This window comes from Acomys minous (genome assembly GCF_964271855.1).
Source record: "Acomys minous genome assembly, chromosome: 3".
NCBI classification, from domain to species: Eukaryota; Metazoa; Chordata; class Mammalia; order Rodentia; family Muridae; genus Acomys; species Acomys minous.
Window position 1 is genome coordinate 3,432,127 of NC_140485.1, and position 25,390 is coordinate 3,457,516.

Here is a 25,390-nt window from a genome sequence, read left to right on the forward strand (position 1 = left end):
GGGGGGTAAGGAGCAGGAGAGAATCATCTTAATGGAATGTTCTTGTCAAGTCTTTCTTGCACCACCTTTTTGGCCCTTGGTTACATATGATTTTGATGCATTTTGGAAATTAGTACATTAAAAGGGGTGCTTAGATTTAGAATTAGCTATGAAGAGTGGAGGAAGGCTGAGTCATGTAGAGCTGGACAGACCCTGATTGTGGCTGGCTCTGGTACTGCTGGCTAGGTGGCCTTGAGTATTGCCTCAGCTTCTGTGTCCCGCCTTGCTCTGAAGTCAGAGACTTGGATGAGATCTGAGGAGGGAAATGCCTGTGATTTAAACTGACCATCAGTCTATCCTCTTGGTGACACACTACAGTGAAGACACAATAATTCACTTGTCATTCAGATGAATATTGTCAGATACTTGTGCTTTTATATGTAAAAGGTCAGTAGAGGGCCAGGAAATTCCAAGTTGCCATTATACTTTTATGTCTATTGACTGAATATTGGGTCAATTTTATTACCATCAAAATTATTGAGAGTAAAATACCAGCTTCTATCTATACATTTTTAAACTCTTGTCTTCAAAAGTTCAAGGCCATTACTAAAATAAGACAATAAGATTAATAATCTTCATCTAAAAGAAAATATTGATCTAATAATAAAATCAGCCCACTATTAGATAAAAGAATAGTAACTGACTACTTTTCATGATGCGGTACAATAACTTTATTATAGACTATATTAGTTGTTCTGCAAAGCAGGTGGATAACCAGGAACCCGGCAAAGAGTTCTCTTCAGGACATGAAGACAGAAGAACACACAGCATTCAGGGGTGGAGGCAGGAAGTGGAGAGCTATGAGAAGGAACAATCTAGTCAGATGGCCGGGAGACGAGGAAGCAGGGTAGAGGAGGGAAGGGCTGTCCGCAGAAGGGAGTCTACCTCAAGGAGGGTGCATTGGCTTCTGAGATGATGAAGAACTGGAGTGTGTAGCCGGGCAGGGCGGGTTAGTGGACGCACAATGTGCCGAGGAGGAACCCAGAGCAGGGCAGGAACGCCTCTCGGGAGATGGCGCAGATGGAGGTGAAGCTGGTAAACAGCCCTGGGCTCAAGGGCTCAAGGGCTGAGGTTGGAGGGAATCTTATTTAATGAGTTGCCTTGCCTTCTGCCGCCTCCCCAGATGCTCGGCCATGCAGCACAAGGGGCTTAGAAGATGACACATACAGGAGGATGTTTGAGGAAGCCGCTGCGGTGACAGGGAAGGAGCTGCTTCCAGAAGCCAGTGGCTGCTGGACAGAGGGCTTTGTCTTCTCAGTGATAACAGCAGCGGTAGCCTTGCACTTTAGAAAAATATTTCCTCAGAGACCTCATGTTACTATAAACCAAATCCTGCTACAGTTGATCAAAAATAATAACAGCAATGGAAAGGATGTTATAGTCATTGTTGTTATCGTTAAAAATCGTACGTTTGGTTGGTTTCAGACACTTATTGTGGCTTGGATCCGAGCAAACCTGTGTGTGTACATTTCCCGGGAGCTCTGGGATGACTTTCTCGGTGTGCTGTCATCCCTTACGGAATGGGAGGAGCTCATCACCGAGTGGTCCAATATCATGGACTCCCTGACAGCCGTGCTCGCAAGAACTGTGTATGGAGTTGAGATGACAAACCTACCTCTAGATAAATTAAGTGAGCAGAAGGAGAGGAAGCAACGTGGCAAAGGTATTTTTACTCTTCCAGGGAAACAGCAGAGGTGAGGGGTGTGCATCTAAGCCATTAATGTACAGTATTTCATGATGAGCTGCATCTAAGCCATTAATGTACAGTATTTTGTGATGAGCTGAACCAGCCGCACAATATCTCTTTAAATGCCGGTCATTAGATTGTGTTACCTACTACTTTGTTCCCTTAATGAAACTGATGGCTATCTAACGAGACTGTGGAAGAAGAAAAAAGTACCGAGAGAGAAGTATCAATAACAGGAGTAGCAATGGCCAGTGTGTCACACATGGACTTCACCCTTAGGATAGCTCCTTTAGATAGACCTGTGTCACAGACAGAAAGCTAAAAACAAAGACTATAGTGATGGGTTCAGTCAGGGTTGCTTGTGTAAGAAGTGGTAAAGACAGACCTCCAAGCCAGTCAAGTCCAGCCCAAGATGCATGCTGCTGCCTCCCTCGAAAGTGTGGAGAAATTCCAAGTACTTGAGATGGGAGCCATTTTGGCTTTATTGTGCTTCTCGGTAAAACTGTTTTAAGACCTAAGGAAGTAAAGTGATGATTTTGAGTTGTAAACAATGGGAATTTCTGTTGGAGATGACAGTGGCACACCCTTATGTTTATTACAGCCCCTAGGGTCTGTGGCTCTTGAGTTAACTTGTCTGTTTGCTTATACTGTAAAGACTTGAGCTGGTTAATTCAAATGCATATGATACATATTAAATGTAAAAAATAAAAAGACAAAATGGGAAGGAGCTGTAGGTATGGTTAAATACTCAAATGCTTTCTATGGAGCCGCCTGGGCTGCTGGGGAAGCAGGGAGGGGCAACATTGGATTTGACTTTGATTTTCTTAGGATTGTATCAAACAGAATCACAGAATACAGAGGTGTCCTTGGGTGGTAAGTAGCTTCCCTTGGTTCCGAAACCTAGAAGGTATCTTTCCTTCAGAGCTTTGTCAAGTTACACATGGAGGCAATAGGTTTTATTTTAGTAACAGTAACTTTATTATAGTCTGTATCAGTAGGCTTTTGCTACATGACAAATCACCCAAAATCTTGGTGGCTTAACTTAGTAGCCGTTTATTTAGACTGTGGTTTTATGAGCTGATAGCGTGGGCTGCACACTCTGGCCTGTGCTAATTCTCCTTTTCGTCTGATTCACTCTGTGGTGTGGCCACTTAGACTGCTCTGATTCCAGGAACCAACTGGCTGTCAACCAGGATAGTGAGTGTGACTGGGACACATGCTCCATAATCCAGCATATTGGCACATGGTTGTTAGTATGTTACAAAAGAAAAAAAATTCAGGTCTCATGTCTTCAGTTTTATTTACAACCAGAGTAAGCTGTGTAATAAAGTCCAGGTCAGTGTGAGAGCAAAGGCTGTGGGTACAGGGAGATGTGAGCTACTTTTAGTTATGGTCTTAACCATGTAACATGGGCTAGGAGCTGGCTTGTCAAGTATTCATTGCAGTCTGAGAATGGTTTGCCAAAGCCTCAGTAAAAGCAAGCAGCAGGCCAAAGCGGAGTAGCTTATTTTCATAGCATTCCAGTAGAATGGCTTAATTCCAGTTTAGATTTAGACTATGTAGTGCAGTAATTTTCTAGCATGGCTTTAGCCACGGTCACTTTTTCTCCATAGTTAAAGCTAAAAAGGAATTAAAAAAAAATATTTATTGTGAATACAGTGCTCTGCCTGCATGTACACCTGCGGGCCAGAGGAGGGCATCAGATCACATTATAGATGGTTGTGAGCCACCATGTGGTTGCTGGGAATTGAACTCAGGAGTTCTGGAAGAGCAGACAGTGCTCTTAATGTCTGAGCCATCTCTCCAGCCCAAACAGGGATTTTCTTACAAGTACAAACTAGAGTAGGGTTCTCTCCTGCATGTCTGAGGTTTCTGTGAGAGCCAGGCCCTGGAAGAATCGAGATACTTCCTGCAGGAGGCTGGCTACCTAAGACCGTGGTTCTCTGCCTGGAGGAGAGTGTACCCTGCCAAAGAGGAGAGAGCTGAGATAGAAGATGCAGCTCACATTTTCCGCATCCTGAAGGTGTTTAGATACGTGCACACATGCACTCAAGCACGTGAACACCCATACACGTGCAGGATACACTGTATTCTAAAGTACTTTTTTCCTACCTAGTATATAAACGCAGTCCTTTGAAGAGATAAACTAGCACTGGGCAAGTACACAACTTTAAAAAGTGCTTTTCCCCCCAAGAGATAGGGACAAATAATTTAAATAGCGACTATGACAAACAATTTAAATTGCCTTATTCTAAAAAAGTGATTTAAATATTTATTATAGAAATCCAGGCCTACATGCTACCCTAGTGAAAACAGACACTACGTGGCAAGGAAGCTCCATGTGAAGACAGGCCGCGAGTTGTGTCTGTTGTCTGCGCTGCTCCTGAGCAAAACAGTTAACATTATACATTATCTGTAGGTTTTCATTAACTTGTCTATTTGACCAAATCTACGTTAGATTTCATGGGTTTCTGTAGAGATCATGAGTTTCTGTGGGGTTTGTAGTTGAGTTGGAGTCTCCTGAAGCCGGTAACATTTTAACATCAGGACTTCAGAGTTTTTGCCGTTAAAATGATGGCTTTCAAAGCACCACGGGAACACTGGCACACGTTCATGACGTGGTTCTGACATTGAGAAAGGTTGGTTAATTTGTCCTTTTGCATGTTGAAGTAAATACTAGGAAGATACAATTTTTATGAAACTATTGGAGATTTTAAAATACATTAGAAGCAAATATTTTTAGGTTATTGACATAGCTTCCTAAATTGCAACACAAGGAAGTGCCTCTTCCTTTGTGGCAGGGAATCTGCTAGTGAGGAAGTGTTGTGTGTAGGCCATTTCTTGACTGCTGGCCATTATAGTATGCCATTTGCTGAACAGCCTGTGCAGTAAAATGAGTAACAACAAATTCAGCCCTTAGATTGTTTTGTTTTTTTATCTCACCCTTGTCCAGGTTGTGTTCTAGAGTCCCAAAAAGGGACTGCTGTGGGACGATCCTTTTCTCTGAGCTGGCGTAGCCATCCAGATGTGACCGAACCAATGAGATTCAGAAGTGCTACCACATCTGGAGCACCAGGGGTTGAGAAGGCGAGAAATATTGTCCGCCAAAAAGCCACTGGTAAGTATTTGTTTAAATATCATTTTAGAATCTAATTGTTATTTAAGTAAACTTATAGAAATGAGTTTTAAAATTCTATTCAGAATTTAAATATTAGACCTTTTATTAAGTGAAATATGTCAATATCTTACAAACTTTCCATTCTGCGTACTTCTCGAGTCACAGGTTTCTTTTTTCGTTTCTAAGGTCTCTATTGTAAAGGGAGCATGATACATGTACCTTCAGCTGTGGTGATGTCATTCCGAGGCAGTGTTCCTTTTAGAGTCTCACGATAACTGGTTCCAGCAAAGAAAAGGAAGGTGACACACTTGGCTTTAGGAACGAATGGACATATTCTCATCCATTGCTTCTTTGGAAACATGGAGTTTGTTCTGCCTATGGACGCTGCTTTTACAGCCCATCTGAACCAACACTGGTTCTTACAGTAAACTTAGAACCCGCCAGTGAGCAGGCTGCTTGTTTCCTTTCACTAACGCGAGAGACAAATCCTTACAAGGGAAGCCAGCGGTCACTGTGAGGCAGTAAACTTCTCTCCTCCCCCTCGTGCTCTGATTTAGGATGGAAGCAGCTGTATCTCAGTTTCTGGTAGTTTCTCTCATCAGAAAGGGCCATGGAATCAGAGTTGGTGTCAGTAGCTTCAGAAAAGCATAGAAAGGATCCTCAGGCCATAAAACAAATGTGTCTTAAGTTGAACACATTTTTTTTTTTTCATTCCTCACTAAAAGCCTTATATAGATGGCTTAGCATTCTGTTGGCTTTTCTGCATTTGCTGGTAATTATCTTTTTTTTTTTTTTTTTTTTTTTGGATTTTTGAGACAGGGTTTCTTTGTGTAGCCTTGGCTGTCCTGGACTCCCTTTGTAGACCAGGCTGGCCTTGAACTCACAACGATCGCCTGCCTCTGCCTCCCGAGTGCTGGGATTAAAGGCATGCGCCACCACGCCCGGCTGGTAATTATCTTTTAAATTATCTGTACCACCAATTCTAGTCATTTTTCCTTCATTCTGATTCTGAGAAACCTAGTTCTTAAAATCGTGCAGCACTGAGGAGGCCCACTGATGCCCTGTCTCAATTCAACCCCTATAGTCTCCACTGGTTCCTTTAGTGAAAGAAATGAGAAGTGTGTGGCTAAGGCAGCGTCCATCCCAAGCTGTGTAGCTTATGCAGCCTTCACCATCCTTGAATTCCAAGTATAAGCACTAATTCAAAAACACTGTGTTTTTATTTCTACATGTTGACAACAGCAAAACATGCATATTACACCACAAATCTTAATTTTGACCAGGTACTTTAAACTAGCAATGTGGTAGAAACACCAGCATGCTTTAGAAAGCGCCCAGCAAAGGCAGGTTATATTCAAGTATGCTTTCGAGTATTTGAGGGGCCACGTGACATTGGACAAACCGTTTACAAGGGTTTTGTAAAGATAATATGCAATATGTACTTTAAAACTATAAGGTTGGCTTTTTAGAATTGACTACATTTTAGAAGTCTGGAATGGTTCATGTTTGAAAGACAGTTAAGAGCATCAGTTACACAAGCCTGTTATCTTAATGTTTTATATATACACATGTATACACACCTATATATACATTTCCTACTGTATTTTATATCTTTTGAAATGATAAATGTTGTGAATTAGCTCTTACCTATTAATAAGCGTTGAAGATTTTTGTATACCTTTGTGTCTAATAAGATGAATATACATAGGTGTCTTACTCAGTTTTATTTTCCTACTTTTTAACAAAGCCCAGAGTGTTTTCCCTGAAGTTTGTGTAGAAGGTGTTTGTGTGAGCACAGGAGCTCACCGAGGCAGTTCTCACTGTTCATAGGAGGAATTAATAGCAGCTAGCAGTAATTATTATGGAATAGCCACTCAAAAGTGACTTTGTTTCTCTAATCTCAGTTTAAGATACTCACATAATGATTCACCTCACAGATTTCAGTTAGCTACAGAAGCTGTCACTGCTGGTGACACCAGGGAGGGGTGTAGATGTAACAGAGGACACAGTGTAGCTGAAGAGGCCTGGCATGGAAGGATAACTCTGGCCCTGAGTGTCAATGATGTGGAGAGTTCAGAGTTTCAAACTCTGAAAGTGATGAAAGTGAGTCTTAATTGCCACATAAAACAGCCAGTATTCTACTATTTCTAAAATGCATGGCGATCCATTTTGGAAAAATGCACAATCATTTGATTTATAAAAGGAAAGCTCTTTAAATGATGTTCAAATAAATTAAATGTTGTCTGCATATGGAGATAAATCTTTTACACTTCGACATTTACATAGTTGTTGCCCTTTACATATTATCATACACATTCATGAATTATATAATAATCTCATTGCTGGGAATGCTGGTAGCAAGGGACAGGGGAAGGAACAATAAAGTAAAAAGTTTGTGCAGTTTTTTTTTCAAGTGTACCACCATTGTGTATAGTTTTATTTTACTTATGCTTTGTTGAGTTACATAACATAATAACATAGCAAATAATCCTTTGTATTTGATTTTAGCAATAGTGATGATTTTGTTAATTGTAGTGTTATGTGTTTGAAACATATTCAGTGTTTTCTTATTAGATGTTTATTTAACCAACAGTGTGTGAGAAGATAAAAAGTTGATACTGAGAAACTTTGGCTTAAACTCTAGATGTGAAATACAATATAAAAAGATAGGTTTCATGGATATCAAAGAAAAATATGCTTTTAAATACAGTCAGCTCTCAGTAAATCAATTTCTGAATTATTTATTACTTAATAGAAAAATTTTTATCTTGCACCAGATTTTCTTTCTCTCACTGTGGTCTTTGTATGTGCATCCTTTTAGGAAGAAATGGTGATGTGTTAATAATTTAATAATGATGTGCTTGAACAAGCAACACAGACATCATCCAGATAATGCTGTGGTACCCAGCAGCAAAGGGAAGGGGGGGGGAGGCATGAAGCATTCTAGAATGAAACTGGTTCCTTGTGCAGAGCGAGCATTCTAAGTCAACAGCGATTGGCTGAACGTTGGCTGTATTTAGAGTCTAGGATTAAGTACTCTCATTTTATTGACTTCCTTTAAAGCTTCCTTTAAATGTTTAAGGAAAATGCAGCCCCGTAGGAGCTGAGAAGTGGTGAGAGGTCTGGATGTGCTCTGACACAATGTTACTTTATCTCTCCTGGAAGCTAAGCGAAGCCAGTCTATCAGCAACTGTGTCCACCTCTCTGAGGCTTTGCCCGCCACTAAAAGCGTCCCGCTCCTCCTACATACCGTGAGCGCCCTCTTGCCCGGTCTCTCTTACTCCTCTTGCTCTCACAGGCTGTCAGGTACTGTAATGCTGTCTCATGTGTCCTTTCATGTCCCCAGGCCTCTCCCTCCTGCCCTGGGCCTGCCTTCCTTCATGTCTCCCTAGTCACAGTCAGGAGGCTGGCTGTCGCACTTGTGTTAAATTTCGAAGAATGTTAATGGTTGTTTTTGTGTAGTTGATGTTTAGTAGTAATTAGGAGGTCAAAAATTCTGTATTCCTGCTAGTTGTCAGATTTAGGCTGATAACTGAGGTTTTAGATGAATGAAAGAAAGAAAGAAAAAGAAAGAAAGAAAGAAAGAAAGAAAGAACGAACACTAAACAGTGCTGATTTTTGAAACATTTTTTTTTTAGACCTCACTCAGTCGACACTGAATTAAGTTCATGTGTGGCTTTTGTCTCATGATGTGCTAGTACCCAGCACAGTAAGGTAAACATAGTTAGTAATAATTCATTGTGTATTTTGAAATAGCTAGAGTAGGGTGTTTCGATGAACTTGTCAAATAAATGATGAGAGTGATGGATGCACTAATTATCATGGTCCAGGGACATCACATCATCCACACTGTCTGTGCATCAGGATGCCACACTGTGCACTACCCCGTTTGTAATTACCCTGTGTCAGTTATAAAGGAGGATTACACAGTACCAAAAGCAAGGTTTCTCATGTTTTTCCTAGCCACTTCTTAAAGGGAATTTGCTTTCTGTGTTGAGTAATTTTAACTACAAAGAGATATTTTTCAGTGATTTTTAAAGATGAACTAGATCTTAATTAAGAGGAAACTTTTTCATCTTCCTCTTACATTCTGAATTCTGACACATAGATTATGACTTTTTAAATGCTGGAGATAGCCTAATGATGGTTTCTGTAGCACAAACACCTGAGCACTATTGTAGTTTGGCAAAACAAAATCAAAGCTTAGGTGAAATACAGTGAGGGAAGAAGTTAGTTTTCACTAAGTGCGAGGACTATAACGACATGTAGAAAACGCTCCTTAATGAACACTGACGATGAAAACACTGAGAATGGCACGGGGCCACTGTCAGTTAAGTTGCCACTGAATAGTAAATGCTTGAGGTTTAGATTTTCCAGAAAATGCTACTTCTTAGGGGTGATTAATGAGGTCTTTAAAAGAGAATCTGCTATATATTTGGCTGATTGACACCAAAAAGAAGTCTTTTAATGTGAAAATCTTTATTTCATTGTCTATTTTATTTCCATGCTGTTTCATTAAGTTTTCTCACTAGTTTTTCCAGAATATATTCTCAGAAAAAAAATCCTTTCTATTCCTTCATCTTTACAAGTTTTGTTCTGACTTAGTTACATTTTGATTTATTCAAGTTCTTGATCCTTGTGTGTTTACATGGCTCCAGCAGAAGTCGAGTGATTTACTGCAGTGACTGTCAATTAGGGATGATTTGTCAACATCTGGAGATGTTTTTGGTTGTCATAGTAAGATGGTGCTATTGGCATCTAGTTGGTCAAAGCCAGAGATGCTGCTAAGTACCTCCGCTGAGACCAGCCCACACCCAAAGTGGTCAAGCCTCAAAAACCAATCATGTAAATAGGGCAAATCCTCCCTGAAAAGTGGAGCAGGCTGGACCAGGTCTGTGTTTCTCTGTCTCTGCCGTCTTCACTCTTTGTTTTCTAGCAGGGTGACACTGAAGACAAGCTGCTATTGCCATTTCATCTGACAGCTACAGTAACGAGTGCTTCACAGTCTGGCTCCAGTTGTCCCTTATTAGTTAGGATGTCCTTTGTGACTGTCCTGTCAGTAGAGTAGGCCGAGAGAAGCGTTCACCAGTCCTAGGAGTATGTAATCTCCTGGCTGGCAGTCTGCAGCATTGTTGTGTTCTAATGTGCATCTCAGTGGATGGCTATCTCTTGCTAATCTGTGGCTAAGTGATAAACAGGTTCTTTAAATTTTCCTTTCTGGCTACAAGTTGATTATTTTTTTGCATTTCCTTTTGTTTTACTATATTGGTGGTTGCTAATTTTGTTTTTATTATGTCATCAGCAGTCCTTGTTTTGGTTTTTAATCTGTGTGAGCCAACCCATCAAAATTGTAATAATAGAAGCAATGGCAGCAGATTTGGAGGTGTGGGAAGCATTGGTGTTTGAATATGGGGACAGTCAAAACCTCCTGATTCCATTAATGTGAGTAGTGAGAAAACCATGCACTGGGGAGGAGACGTGTCAGCTGGGGAGCCCCTTTCTCCTTGACAACAGTCCCTCCCAGCTGTCTTGCAGTGTTAGCTGCTTTCTGTGTTGGGACATTCATCGTCTGCAGCACTTACATGCTATATGCGAGGGTAGATTTCTCTTTCTTTTGGGAGTATTGTAATGGTTATAGCTAGCAGATTGACTCTCTTCCCTTATCCCAACATAGGAGACGCTTTACTGCTTCTCTGTCTTTTCATAAGCTCCGTGGAAGCACTTCTTGTTAGGGCCTAGACTAACTACGCTCAGTAAGCTAGACCTTGCAGACATCCAAGGTGTTGAATGGACAGTGTCTCCTGAGCTTTTATAATGTCAAGTTGGCATTGTGAATGATATTTTAAAACTGAGGACCTTACATTTGAATTTGGCTTGTGCAGCCTTGCATGAGGGATAAATGGAACATAGCATTTTGCTTATTGGAGACTGAGCTTTGCTACATTTAATAAGATGGAATAAGGAAGTCTGGAATTAAAGAGTGAGTGAAAAGTAGACAGACATCTGGAGAAAACAGAAGGTAACTGAGGAGCTTACACATTCAGTTCAAGCATGCTGACTCTTCTCAGTGGGGGTAAAAGAAATGAATCCTTATGTTGATTTTGCTGATGTTGTCAGTGGAGCTTTAGAAAGCAGTGGGTTAGAAATGGTGTTGAGTAACTACAGCCTCAAGAGACAGGAAAGTTAGTTCTTTTAATTGGCTCTTATTAGACTTCACAGAGGATAAATTAACTTAGAATCTGAGGCAGAATTCAGCTCTTCAAAGTGTTTCAAACAGAAATCATGTAACATTCAAAGCAGGATGCACCAAATCTGAGATTTATTGCATAATTGTTATGTAAGACAGATGTTCTTTTTCTGTTTGACAGGCAATCCTGTGCCTTCACATTTTACATCAGTATTAAGATTATTTTAGTCAGTTACCTAAGAGCAACTCAGCAGCACACAGCAGGATGGGAGCAGCCTTAGCCCGCCATGCTTTCTTCAAGCACGGCACGCCAGCAGAGGGAGCCTGAGAGCCGCTGGGAAGACAAGGGTGTTACAGTGTCATTCTCTGACCCATTGTATCTGGCTCTTATTGACTACAGTAACACACGCACAAGTCCAGAAGGTGAACACCTGCGAACCGGCAAATTGCATTTACACTATGAATAGTTGAATGATTGAAAATTATCTTTTGCACATTTTCTCAGTTGACATTCAACTCTAAGGGTAGCCCTAACAGAACAGCAAGGTACCTGGCTATTCCCCTCCTTCCCTTCCTGTGGCCCGTTCTGTCCCTGCCATTTCCGGTTCTTTATGCAGGCTTGGACGGTCTCCATCTGAGAAGGCCCTCTTAACAGTTTTGCAAAAACAAAGCCTTAAAAGCTGTATTAGGCCTGTTGGAAAGGCAGACAGCTGGTGGTAGCAGGCTCTGGTCCTCCGTCTGCTGCACCGAGGACCAGTGGGGACACTCTAATTTGGAAGCCATGGTGCTGTGGCTGTGCTGCATCCCACCAGATGGCGATGTTCTTTATCTTTAGAAAGACGCTGCCAGTGTTGGCTCAGCTCTTATTTACTTCTGCTCAGAACCCAGAAACTGGCATCCACCAGTGTTTGGCACCAGGCTTCAGAGGAGGGGGGAAAAACACCACTCTTCCCTCTGTCCACAAAAACAGGCGCTGGCCAATTATTTGTCAGAAAGTTTGGAAGCTCTTGGGCTCCCCCTGCTGACCCAGGAGTGACAAGTACAATATCTTCATTTCACCATCTTGCAAACTTAGAAGAAGAAGGCTGCAAGGGCTGGCCCACGGTGCTGAGGGCTTCTGCTAACTATTCTAGCAGGCCTGGGAAAAGAGCCTCGCCTTTGCTCTGGGATGCATAGGTAAACTAAAAATTTGCACGTGTATCTTGTGTGTCTTCTATGGAAAACACACAGTTCTTTGTTGCTCAAGAGAAGCCCTAGGCAAAGATGACCTAGGAAAGAGGAGGCTGTCTCTTCATGCATCTTAGCCTGTCTTTTCTCTGTGTGCAGGTCCCCTTTAGCATCTGCCTTTAAACTGTGGTCTCATGGAACTTTGATTCATAGTGAAGACCCACACAGAGCTCATAGTTTTGAGATCTTGTGATAGTATAGTAGAAAATGGAATTTTCATTTGGGTAGAACAAGGCAGAGCAGCAATCCTTTGTGGAAATCCCGCGTGTTAAACCCAGCAATGTCCTGATTGCACACATCTCCTTTGCTGGAGTGAGCCTGTACTGTGGCTCATGTCCAGAAGGGAGACAGGAACTGCCCGTTGGCAGCGAATCTCCATCTCAGCCGAGCAACCAAGGGATGTAGTCAGTTTAGATAATACAGTCTGAGTTTTGGAGACTCTCTTTTTTAAAGTAGCAAAACTTTAATTGATATTTTATTTTTGGAAAGTGTGGTGACATGGGTATGGGGACATAGAGTTTTATGACTTCATCAGTGAGTTTGGAGTCTAGTGAGGAACTGAGCCGTGGCTTTGCATGCAGAATTCATAGCAAGATGTATACATGCTTGGTGGCATGGGGGGTGAGGGGCAGGGGACAGGGCTGAGATTAGCAGAGGGGGGCGAGGAGCAGCAGGAAGAGGGCAACAGGAGCAGCCAAGAGGACCAGTGTTTCTGAGACTCTAGAGAGTGGGAGCACTTGCATGATGGTTAGGGAGCCATTTGTGGGTAGGGGTGATGTAGGCCAAGTGAGCGCAGAGTTGACTCATGGCAGACACAGTCACACCGTCACAGAGAGGGGCCTCTCTGGTAGCCATGTAGACAACAGCGTTAGCAGGCTGCTCAGACGAGCTGGGCAGAAGATGGTGCAGTCCCGAGGCTGTGAGTCTAGAGGGAGGGGTGGGTGTCATGGTTGCTCTTAAAAGATTAAAATGAGCGGTGCACATTGGAAATGAGCTAGAAGGGAACCCATTCCGCGGGGAATCGAGGATGTCAAGTGGCAGCAAGATTATCCCATGTTGAGTGCTCATCTTTGGTGTCCCACCTTATACCACGTGGATCGCTTTGCGCTTAGTGGTAATATGAGCATTAAATAGCATTTTATTTTCACAGTTTCGCATGATCTATTAGAAGGACTAGCACAGTTGGAATTGCTGTTTCCTTTCATCTTAGTTTAGTGTTGGGGGGTGGGGTACCATCTGTGCGCTCCTTCAGTACTATTTATCTGTCTGTGCAATATCTACATGGCCAAGGCTTTCCTCGCTGCTGGGAAATTTCAAGTGGCTGAGAGTTATCAAACATTTTTGTGGTTTTCTTCCCTTGCCCCTTTCCTTCACCTGGAAAACAAATGGCTAGTTAGAACGTCAGAAAAACGTACTCATGGTGTAGTGTCAGTGTTAGTAAGTCAGGGAGCGTGAAGACGCACGTGCACATTATCTTACTGCAGTCTGGTTTCAAAAGAAAAATTCTGAAAGTTAATGTGTTAGGTCAGTTAAGTGTGGAGTGTGTTTTAAAATCTCCAGCCTCAGTCCTCCATGTGCTGTGTTGATGCTTTCAGAGGTGGAGGAGCTGCAGCCAGCCGAGAGCACGTCCTCAGCCGACCCCGACCTCCTTGTGGTGGGACAGCAGCAGGTCCCTCGCAGCAGCAGCGCCTCCGACATCACCGAGCCCCTGTGCTCAGATTCTTCTCAAGGTGTGTGCAAACTTCTCCTCTCTGTGTGCTTGACAGGCTGATTTTGAGGCAGGGTCTGCCTCTTTTCCTGTGGCAGGCCTGGAACTCAGCTTGTTGACCAGGCTGGCTTTGAACTTGCAGGTCCTACCTGCTTCTGCCTCCCAAGTATGGGGTCCAATTCCCCTGTGGCTGGCCAAGTCCTCAGACAGTGCTGTAGATCTGGGCTTGGGATGGGGGTAAGCTGCAGGTAGTATTGCTTATTATACTTATTCTAAATAGCTATTTCAAGGTGGTGGTGGTGGTGGGCGGGAGGAGAGAGAGGGAGAGAGACGGGGGTGAGGGGAGCGCGGGTGCGGAGGAAGTGCATGTTGCATGTTGTGTGTGCGTTGCTAGTGTGTACATGTGCATATGTCTGGAGACCAGAGGTTGATGTGAGCCATCTTGGTGACTTTCAATATATTTATTTATTTTGAGACAACACCTTTTGCTTTGCTTCCCAGTGAGCTCTGAGGGCCCTCCTGTCTTCTTCTGCCCTGCCCCAGGTTACACCCTGTGCTGCCTCATCCAGCGTTTTGCTGTTTTGCGTGGCTTCTGGGGATCTGCACTTGGGTCTTCACGCTTGCACAGCAGGCTTTTTACCACTGAGCCAGCTCCCCAGCCCTTGGTTTACTTTTTGATTTCACTGTAAGCATGTGACTTCTGGAAATCAAACTTCTTACAGTTCAATATATTCATCTAACACACACATCTCTACTCTTCAAGTTTGGCGGGACTGGGAGTTAGCGAGGAGCCTGGAGTGGTTGTAGTGGGAGGGACAGAGACTAATCCCATAGTAAAGAAGTTCAGCAAGTCAGAAGGCAGGAAGGAAGCACGGGAGGCAGGCGTGGGAAAAGGAAAGCTGGCCAGCCGTGTGGAGGGTTATTAGCAGCTCGCAGACTTCATGAGGCCCATAGGCAACCCTTTCAGAGCATGCAGAGGCTTCTCCACTTTAGCAGCAGCATGGTGTGGAGGTGAGGAGGCTGCCAGTCATTACAGAAGCTGTAGTGAAAAACACACTTTCCCTTAGAAACTCCCTTGAAATATAAAATTATAGCAAAAATTAAGATGAGAAAATATATTACTGAAAGTTTTCTACTCTTTAATGGGTTTTGGATGGACCATATAGATAATTTATTATACACACACACACACACACACACACACACACACACACACACACACACACACTTTGTGGTAGACCACTTGCCTAGCCTACAGGAAGTCCTGGGGTTCATCCTTATGACTATGAGGAGAAACAGAGAAAAAAATTTCCCCTTATATTTGGGAGAATCCACCAGTTGCTTGAGCTTTTCTTATTAGAAAATTTTAAAATCCTTTCAAATTTTAACAAAGTTCACCTGAGAGAAGAAAAGCCCCAGAGGTCTAGGATGCAGTACAGTGTTTCCTTTCTGAAGAGTTCAGAGAGTAATGCTTGTTTGTTTAAGGGTCTCCATTAGCCCAGGCTGGCCTGGAGCTTGCAGTCCACGCCCCAGCCTCCAAGAGGAGACTGACTTTTAAGTGCTTTGAGGTGGTCCATAAGCTGATTATGATGATTTATGTATGCAGATCTCAAAAACACCATGTAATTAAAACGGCAGTGTTTGTCATGTAAAAATATAAATTAAAGCTTTATAAGACTGCTTTGATTTTTCTTAATTTAGTTTTTATGTTTTGCTAGAAACTGGTTTATATGTTAACTTTTTTCGAATGTGTTAGCCTCAGATTATTCATCAGATTCTCATAAGATCTTTCTTTACTCTTTGCAGGCTCTGTGCTGGCATCTCCTTTAAATTATTGACGCTGTTTGTGCTTTCTCGTGCTAGTCAGGCAACACAGAGCCGGTCTGGTGTCCCTTCCTGTGCTCACAGGCCAGCCTAGGCAGCCTTTCGTCCAAACCTGTCTCCAAGCCTACCTCCCAAGAGTGATGAGTTGCCTGCCAGACCTGTCCAGCATAGTGCGCTAGTGGAGTGATGAGCCACCGTGAGCAGCTCTCCATCTGCTCCAGGGGAAGCTGTCGGTGGGCTCTAGCCAGCTGTCTGTGTAGATTGGATCCATTGATGCTGCCAGTACAGACCCACAGTTCAGCACCTTTATGTGTCCTATGACGTCTAGATACAATGGTTTATGTATCTGCCTGCTTGCCTGCTTGTCTATCTCCTGTTTTACCTTCTGAAACATTCATTCTATTATTTTTACCCCTATCTCTAGGTCAAAGGGTAGAAGATTCACACACTTGGAGCTCTTCAGAACCCAAGCAAGAGAGTAAAGGGCACGCGAAGCATGACCATGAAGGAATAACAGTAAGATTTCTAGGAGGAAATCCCTTTGTTGTGGTCAAGCAGAAACCATGCCACGATGGCAAGTTTATTGATGGTAGTCATACATACAGTTTTCCATTTAGATTGATTAGAGGTCCAAATAGTCTTGAAGTCACTTAAGGCTGTACTTGCTCCCTATGTAAAATACAGCCATTCTACACAAATGGGGCAGGGGTCAGCTTGAAGTGGAATTCACTGCCGGGCCTCGTGTTGTCCAGCACACTTTTGAGCAGGTGCACTTTCCTGTAAACCTTCACTTCACGTTCCCGTTTTTGTGTTCTAGTTGGCAGCCTCTACCTGACACAGTGTCCCTAAAGTGTATCTGGTGTGATTTTGTTTATTTTGTAAAGAAGGCATTCATTTAAAAGACAAATATGAAACATATAAACAGCCTATATTCTTTCAGATAACCTCTATTTCTGTTTTAAAACCTAGTGTATATTTCTAGAAAACATAGATATTTCAGAAACATAAAACATAAGGGCCCCTTCCCTGCTCTTACTTGTTTGGAAAATAGCAAAGTTTAGTTCTTGTGTTCATGTATTTAGAAAGGCATGTGCCAGCTCAGCTGTGTAGATCCTGCTTTCTCAGTGAAGCAGATTCAGACAAACCATTCCTGCCCAAGCACTGGAACATTTCTGGTGCTGTTGCTTTGACCACCAGTTCTGTTGTTGTTGGTTTTCAAGGTAGTGTTTCTCTGTGCGGCCTCTGCAGACTAGGCTGGACCACAGAGATCTGCCTGCCTCCGCCTCCTGAGTGCTGGGACGGAAGCCCTTGCACCAGCACCCAGCTTGTTCTTTTTTTAACTCCCTCCTTTTGTCTCCCCTCACAGTGGCATGGTGTTGGCTTTGTTTTACTCTGTCATTTGCATGTATATGGCTTCAGACAATATATTACTCAGTTTCTGAAATACTCTATAGGCACTGTTGTTTTGTTCACTCAGTTGTAGAGCATCCGCATGCTATTATACAGCAGTTTATTCATTTGAGTTTCCTCTGCTGTATGATATTTTGCTATAAACATATCACTTATTTTTCTTCTTTTCCATTGATGGGCATTTAGATTCTTTCTAGTATTTTAGTTTTCTGAAAGATGCAGCTGTGTACCTTCTTAGACATTTCTCAAGATCTCCATGTCTTAATGTTTCTCTGCATGACTGTCTAGCAGTAGAATTAATAGATTGTTTTTCTCTAATGATAGTGCTCCTTCCCTGAGTGCTGTAAAGAGTGCTCACCAGCATTTTGTGTTGTCAGAATTTTGAAAGTTTTGCAGGTCAACTGCATGGAAATGTGATTTAAATTTCTTAGACAACTAATAAGGTTTAAAGTTTCCATGTTGATTGGCTATTTATATTTCATCTGTGATGTGCCAGCTGATGGTTTTTGTCATTTACTTTCTGCTCCCTATTTACTTGTATTAGTTCCTTGTATAGTCTGAATATTGACTGAGTACAGGTTTTATTTTTTACTATGTTTGTAACAAATATCTTCCCCCTGTGTGGCTGCTTTTTACTCGAGTGTCTTTGGTAAATACAAATCCTTCTTTTTTTTATTCTCTGTTATGGTAGAATTTTATGAAATTAAAACATTTCAACTGGAAAAGGATAAAGTATATCTTTATTTTTATTCTATAAAATGGTTCACTTTTGGCCAATACTTTCAAGTCTCTTATTCACTGGAAGTGTCTCTTGTTTATAGAGGGTGATCCAGCCCTTTCCCCCAGCTGCTTGTTCTAAGTCTCATTTATTGAATCTAATTTTGCTTTACTGACTGAGAAGACCACATCTCTGTCATGTAGGTTCTTCCTGGGTGTACCAGCCTGCATTTCACTTCTCGGGTGTTTTGTCTCTGAGCAGGACCACAGCATCTTAACATCTTAACGACGGTAGATCTGACTCCTTCTTCTCTCCCACCTCTTTTCATGGGAGTTAGCTTTTCTCCTGCCTTTGTCTTTCCTTAGTGCTGTTGAAATGCTTGCTCTCCATCTTGTCCAGTTGTTTCTTGTTGGTCTTCGTCATTGTCCTTAAGTTTCATCACGGAGCATCCAGGTGCAGACCTCACGTGGCAAATGCATTTTTCCATTCTGCTGTATGCTATGTCTGTGTATCCATGGATGCTTTTCTTCTGCCTGCTGGTGAAATCTTGTAATAATGCCTTTGGGCACTGTCTCCTTTGGCTCAGTACTCTCTTTTTTGTTCCAGAATTCTACTTAGAAATAAGCTAGACCTTCTTACCCTGCCCTCCATGTCCCCTGAGCTTCCTTTTATATCCGTTCTCCTTGGCTCTATGGATGCAGTTTCACCAATAAAAGTGCCTTCTGTATTTCATCAGTTCAATAAATCTGACATCAGGAGCTAGCCTTGGAGGCATTTCCTGTGAGCTCCAGAATGCAAGCAGAGTCTGTGTGGCTCTAGCTTTGTTCTTGGAAGGGATTTGTGCTCTCACGCTTCCATTGAGCTGGTTTTGTTTTGTTTTGTTTTTCTACGTCACAAGTGTGCCTTTTGTGTCAAAGCTCAAATGTATTCTCTTAAGTATATCTTGTAACTTCAAGTAATCCCTTGTTACTTGGTCATTTTTATTATTCTCATCTTTTATACCTTTAAAATGCTCACAAATTCTAATTCTCAATTCTCTGTCTGACTTGCTGAAATCCTCTGGGGATCGAAGTCTATCTGGTTTTTTTCTGGTACTCTTACGTTTGTGCCCAGGTTGTTTGGTGATCTTTGTGAGTTACCTACTCTGCTGATCTGAGCTTGTGGAAAACCCAAGTGTCTTATGTTGATGAGGACCGTTCAGGAAGGCATTTGTAGTTTCCATCTCCAGGCCATCGGTAAGTGCCGCTTTGGTCCTGGCTCTCAGTCCTTTTGCCCCAGCAGCCGTAGCACTGGCTTTCCCCTTATAATGGGTCATTAAAGTGCCTTGACCTCTGTTCACACATGAGGACAGCACTGGATCTCCTGAGGGTCTGCTTCCTGTGAGCCCCAGTGTGCAAGCCAAGTGTGATGAGCTTTACACTTGAGCATCTTGTCTTCAGTACCAGAAGCAAAATGCCCACATTCTACTTTGTAGTTAAGGAAATATTTTGGAACTATTTTTATTTGGGCCACTTGATATAAATCACTATCTATTAAAGCTGTGTAGTAATTTTACAAATCGTGTGAGTTTTGTAAATACTTTATTCATGATTTGCTTCTTTGTAGACTAGTAACTCTAATTAAACATTTTCTCCCTTTTATTTAACTGCTTTAACTGGTCCTGAGTCCCAGGGTTCAGGGCGCAGGGTGTTGTTTTTGGTTTATATCCTTTTATTTAAGTGCTTTAACTAGTCCTGAGTCCCAGGGTTCAGGTTCAGGGCATGGTTTTGGTTTATATCCATTAGTGGAGAAGAATTTGCATCTCATTCTTGGCTTTCTTCTCTGTCCAACCATTTTAGGATCTTTTTTGTTGTCCATGTATTTTTCTTTGACTAGGCATCACAAATTTTCAAGATTTGTACTTTCTTTCCACTTGTCTCCCTGCCTCCACTTGTCACCATCATTGTCCTAGACTCAACCTTCTCTTGTTCACACACACTGTGGAAAGCTCCAGAAAGCTCTGGTCCTATGCTGCGTCATTCTCCTCCCTTCTTTCTCCTTCCCCTCCTCACGAGCCGCCCTGGCAGCTCCATTAGCAAGCCTCTCTTCACCAACACCCACCATAAGCACGGAGACTGATTGTCCTTCTCGGTGTGTGTAAGTACACTTAGCTGCTGTCCAGAGCGTGCACTCGCTCATGTTGTCAGTGTTAGGTTCAGGGTTCTAACCCTCTTTCCTTCTCCTGGCTGTTATGCACGGGCTGCTCCGGCCAGCTCCCTTTGCTGTGCACGGCGCTCGCTGATCACCAGTCCGTGCTTCCTGCCTGGGCTCCCTCCTGCCTTTCCTCTACCACTTCATGACTATTGCCTTCTCAAACTGCTCTAATGTAACTGTCAGCTGATTAAGCTAATACTTTATTTTACGTACCATTCACAGAGAATATATTTACATATTTTGCTTATGTATATTTATTTTGTGTAGTTTGTCTATACTTTGTCCCTTCAAGCAAACTATAGTTGCTAGAGTATAAGGTCACCTCCTGATTTCTTTACTTGTTCGTTGTTTGTTTTCTGAGACAGGGTTTCTCTCTGTAGCCCTGGCTGTCCTGGAACTTGCTCTGTAGACCAGGATGGCCTCGAACTCCTAGAGATCTGCCTGCCTCTGCCTTCATATGCTGGGATTAAAGGTGTGCACCACCACTGCCCAGCTGTTCCTAAAGTTTTAATCCTTGTGTTTAACATAAGGTCCAGTGCTCATCAGTGGTCAGAAAATTCTGTAGTATATCTATTAGGAAAGGTCCTAAGTAGCCCTTGGAAGACTGGGTGGAGTACGTACGTTCTCTGCCTAAACATTCGTGAAGAGTTTTGTGACTGTGTATACACAGAGAAGTAGAACCAACTATAAAATAAAGCACTTCTGCAAGATTTGTCATCTCTTCTTTGTATGTCTCTTCAGCTGCGTCAGTTGACCAAGTAGAGACTATTAATTGGAGTTTCAGATCTTGAGAAACATATAAGTTAATTATACCAGCTTGTGGATATATCCTTCAAAAGGAAAATAACGTTCAGTGTTTTATTACTGTTATTGCTTCTTTCATTTAAAAATAGGCTAGGAACTTAGCAGTCTGGTAAAAGTTTAAACTTTTCACTACTGAAAACAGCATTTCTTTCTGTCTGAAGATCATGGTGCGAAGGAGCAGCAGTCCTGCTGAACTGGATCCGAAGGATGACTCACAGCAGACACACGGAAGGTGCAGGGAGAGACAGAAGAGTAAGTTCCGCAGAACAGGGCCTGCACACACTGGCTGCACATGGGCCTGTTGTAGTTTCTTCTCCTCTAGGTGGAGTGGTTATTTTGTCAGTAGGAACGAGGTGGTTGAGAATATTTTTGATCCAGAAACTTAGAAATTATGTAAATCCAGCTGGTAAAATGGTTTCAGTCAGTTACCTGTAGCTGAGAGTCCTGAGGCCTGTCTCTCTGTCTCTGGATCTTTCTCCAGGTGAGTGGAGCAAGAGGGACCTAGGGGAGCCGGCAGACCCGTAAGGAAAAGCCCCCTTTCCCACAAAGTCCACTGAGGGAAGGAACACAAATTGTGTTGAAGTCAGTGGGCAAGGGTGTGAAAATGAAATCTCACTGGAATCCTGAGACATTGTCATGTGCTACAGAGTGCGGGCCCTGTGCTCTGTTCTCCTGTACTCGGAGGCCAGGCCTCCTCCTTGTCAGAGAAGCAGAGCGGCAGTTCCTGCACACCCAGGCTGGCCATTGAAGGGGTGTGATACAGCTCTTCCCACGCACTGCCTTTCTCTGCTGCCTGTAGCTCTGGAGGATGCTCTGTGAGACCAAACTGATGGACCGTCTGCTTATCAAGGCAACGTTGAGCGTTTAGCAGGTGGATGGGGGAGAGCAGTTAGAGACGGCACAGCTGAGGAAGGGAAGGGCAGACTCGGCACTGTTAGGAAGGAGTCAGGGACTTCAAGCATCCCAAGTGTCTAGGCTTGTCTTGTGCCTGGTTAGATAGATAGATAGCTACATAAGTCTTAAAATCTCTGCATAGCTACATTGTGACAAATTTAAACTTGCAGGGTTTAAAGGAGACACTCCCAGAGCTGCAGATATGTAGTAGTAGGACACCTCATTCCAGAATCTGCCTGGGTGAGTCAGCCTGGGGTTAAGTCTAAACACTGGGCTTGAAATAGCAGAGCAAACGTGCAGTGCCGAAGTCAGTTGCCGTCATACTCCGCCCGTTTCCCCCTGCTCCTCAGCATCTCCTCATGTTGTGCTTGGATCTTGGTAGCAACCAGGACTTGTAACTTTCATGGAATAATTGAGCAAAGACAATGACCAGAACACTATCCCATGACGCCTGTTAATGCCCTATGCTTGGAAGATCTCTTTTTAAGCCAGTGTCTATCGGGTACCACTGAACCCCAGCCAGGTTCTTCAGGTTCAGCCCAACTCCCTGAGCAAGTCCTGCCTCCCGTGCAAGTGTCCTTACTTACATGGGATGAATTTGAACCTTGTGTTCATCTAGCTGCGGTACCAAACTCTGCTTGCTCTGTGTGCCAGGTGAAAGTACAGGGAGTGACACAGCTGTGGGCTACAGCAATGAGGCAGAGCCACCGCTGAGTCCGTGGCCGATCTGTGAGGAGGACCCGGAGCTGAGCACTCCCACAGACGCTGTGGCTGACCCCGACGCCCGCCATTGGTTACAGCTGAGTCCCACTGATGCTTCTAACTTGACAGGTAATGTGTCTGAACAGGGTCACTGCTGCCAACAGGAGATCCCAGAGTCCCCTGCCTCTGACACTGAGAGCCCTTAGCATGGTGTAGTGAGATGCCACTTTCAACCATGTTGGAGTTGCAGCTCCAGTCACCTCCTCACAATTGCTTGTGGGTTCTAGAGTTTTAGATGGAAAGGGTTGTGAAATGGGCAGATGTGGAGGGCACTCTGCCATGTTTGTGACTGCTGTCTGCCATTGGAGGAAGTGATGATACCCGTTACCAAGGCCTTTGAGACAGAAAATAATAAGGTCCTTTTTAAGACTTACATGTACCATACATGTAGAACAAAGAGATCGGCTATCTTATTACTTAGTTTTTTAAGTATTATAAAAGATTTTATATATACAATATAAAATTATGACATATATGGGGTAGTGGGTCATAATAATAAAATGAAAAGCAGTGAGCTGTTGGTACCTAATTTAGGATCTAGAAGAGCAACGTGAGGTTCCAGATGCTCCACTTAAAGCTTTTCTCTTTCCCAGCATCCTGCAGTGCTGTCTGGGACTGAGGAGGTAGCCCAGTGGGTAAGAATGCTTGTTGTGAGAGCATCAGGACCCAGGTTTGAATCCCCAGAGCCCATGTAAAGAGCTGGGCATACAGGCTTTAGCTCCAGGGAAATCCAGCCGTATTCAGTGGGAGGTCCCAGAAAATGGTATACTTCTGGAAAACCACCAAGAAACAGCACCAGGAAAGGCCAGGGAGCGGGTAGCATGTATTTGGAGATACATGAGCTGAGACCTCAGCCACCTCGTCCTGGGGATTTTTAAAAATGCTTTACTGAGAAGCATGTATTTTTTTTATTAGTAATGAAACAGCATCTAAAATGAACAAGAAGATCTGTCCAAAGAATAAAGCCTCCTATCCTAACTTCTAGTGTTTTCCCTGCTTCTCACAGAGAAGCACTGTACCTTCCAGAGGAGATGTAGCCCGTAGTTTATTATACGTGGTTGGCTGTAGGCAGAGTGTTGTGGTCGTGTCGGGTGAGGCAGTGTTTGTAGTGGGCTTGTCTCCTCATTCCCCTTGTTCGTGTGCTTTGTAATATCAATGCTTATATGAGTATGACCCTGATTTGCTTTTTCTTAATAAAGAAGTTATTAATTGTAAAACAAACAAGGCTTAAGTGTAGCTGTGCAAGCCTTTAACTTCAGCATTGTGAACTGAGACAGGTGGCTCCTGGAACTCGGTGACCAGCCAGTCTAGTAGGAAAGGCCTGCTCCCAACTCAGCCAAGGGCTCAGTTTTAAAGGATTAAAGTAGAGTCTGACAGAGGGAGATACCAACTTCTGGCTTCTTCATGCGTGCACATGGGCATGTGTACTCCCACGACATATATGCAGCACACATACCACATATACCCAAGTAAGTAAATAAATTATCTAATAGTTCCCACTGGTCATGGTGGCACACACCTGTAATCCCAGCACTTAGGATGTAAGCCAGGAAACACATAGGAAATAAAAGCCCATTTTTAAATGCTAAAAATCACACAAAAGCATAAATGAAGCTAAAATTTCACTTTAAATGTCTTTTCTTAAGCAAAGTTTTAAATTTAATTGTGATATAAAGCCAAAGTTCACCAAAGTATCTGATATTTTCGGAAATCCTTGGAATTATAATATTAAAGTGTCATACAATCAGCATAAATGGAATTGGCAAAATTCCATATAGACTAGACAGAAAGTGTTGCTGTGTTTCTCACTGACTAATCCTGCCCATTGTCAGTTGCTTAGAGCTAATAGGCTACTTTTATCTTTGCTTGCTGTTTAAATCATTGCATGTTACTGAAAACTGATGTAAGAGCCATCAACTTCTATAGGATTTGCGAATCTTAATTCTGTATGGAAAACAGGCTAAGTCTTCCCGACAGGCTAAGTCTGTTCTGTGAGGGCCAGAGAAATCATACCACTTTACTAGAAAATACTAGTAAGTTTCCAAGGCAGAACTGGCCTCCAAATGCTGTGCCATCTCTACACTCCTCACTATGTTGTGGCTAGAATAACAGCTATAAAGCCCTTTGCACTACTGGAGAGTTGTTAATGCATTTATTGAGGGCCCGTGTATAAGAGATCTCACCAGGATGGGACACAATCTCATACTGAATCTTACCTGAATGTTCTTAAAGATGAACCGATGCAATTATTTTTATTGAAAGGAAAGAAAGTTGGTTGAGTGCTCCTTTTGTCTGTCCTTGGGAAAGATTAGTCTTGATCCATTTCAGTGCATGCAGTCAACGGCTTAGCATGGTGAGCCGTGTAACTCTGGATGATGCACTGTTTTGCCACTAACTCCTCCAAATGCTGTGTTCTTTGAAATACTAATGTGAAGAATCAGTACACACAGTTCAAGAGTTCACCTGTCAGCTGTGGCAAGGACAAACTGTAATCTGATGAGGCTTAAGGATTATCACAGTTCTGAACTTAACTTTCTGTTCGGAAGAGAACAATTTCTTCATAAATGGAAAAAAAAAAGAGAGAGAGAGACACTCTTGTTAACCTGATTTTTTAGGAGACACAGAAAGAACAAGTCTTCTGCTGGGGCTTGGGCCAGTGGCTTTGTGGTAGCACTCACCTGGCACCGCAGAAGCCAAACAGAAAGTGTTGCTGTGTTTCTCACTGACTAATCCTGCCCATTGTCAGTTGCTTACAGCTAATAGGCTACTTTTATCTTTGTTTGCATGTTACTGAAAACAATGGCTAAGTTTATTATGTG

At 42.8% G+C, this 25,390-nt stretch overlaps 1 protein-coding gene across 5 annotated transcripts in view; it reads left to right on the forward strand.

Moving 5' to 3' along the window:
- Nucleotides 1-25,390, forward strand: part of RALGAPA2 (Ral GTPase activating protein catalytic subunit alpha 2) — a 279,884-nt gene that overhangs the window by 86,411 nt on the left and 168,083 nt on the right. For 4 of the 5 annotated variants that reach the window (XR_014778094.1, XM_084776127.1, XM_084776128.1 and 1 more), the window contains exons 15-21: nucleotides 1,465-1,702; nucleotides 4,680-4,844; nucleotides 8,010-8,150; nucleotides 13,854-13,988; nucleotides 16,215-16,306; nucleotides 21,077-21,167; nucleotides 22,464-22,640. Coding sequence is in view for 4 of the 5 variants with exons in the window: in XM_084776127.1 (XP_084632253.1) it covers nucleotides 1,465-1,702; nucleotides 4,680-4,844; nucleotides 8,010-8,150; nucleotides 13,854-13,988; nucleotides 16,215-16,306; nucleotides 21,077-21,167; nucleotides 22,464-22,640 (1,039 nt within the window). In the remaining variant the exon portion in view is untranslated. The remainder of the gene's footprint in view (nucleotides 1-1,464; nucleotides 1,703-4,679; nucleotides 4,845-8,009; nucleotides 8,151-13,853; nucleotides 13,989-16,214; nucleotides 16,307-21,076; nucleotides 21,168-22,463; nucleotides 22,641-25,390) is intronic. The other variant, XM_084776129.1, reaches the window with a different exon arrangement.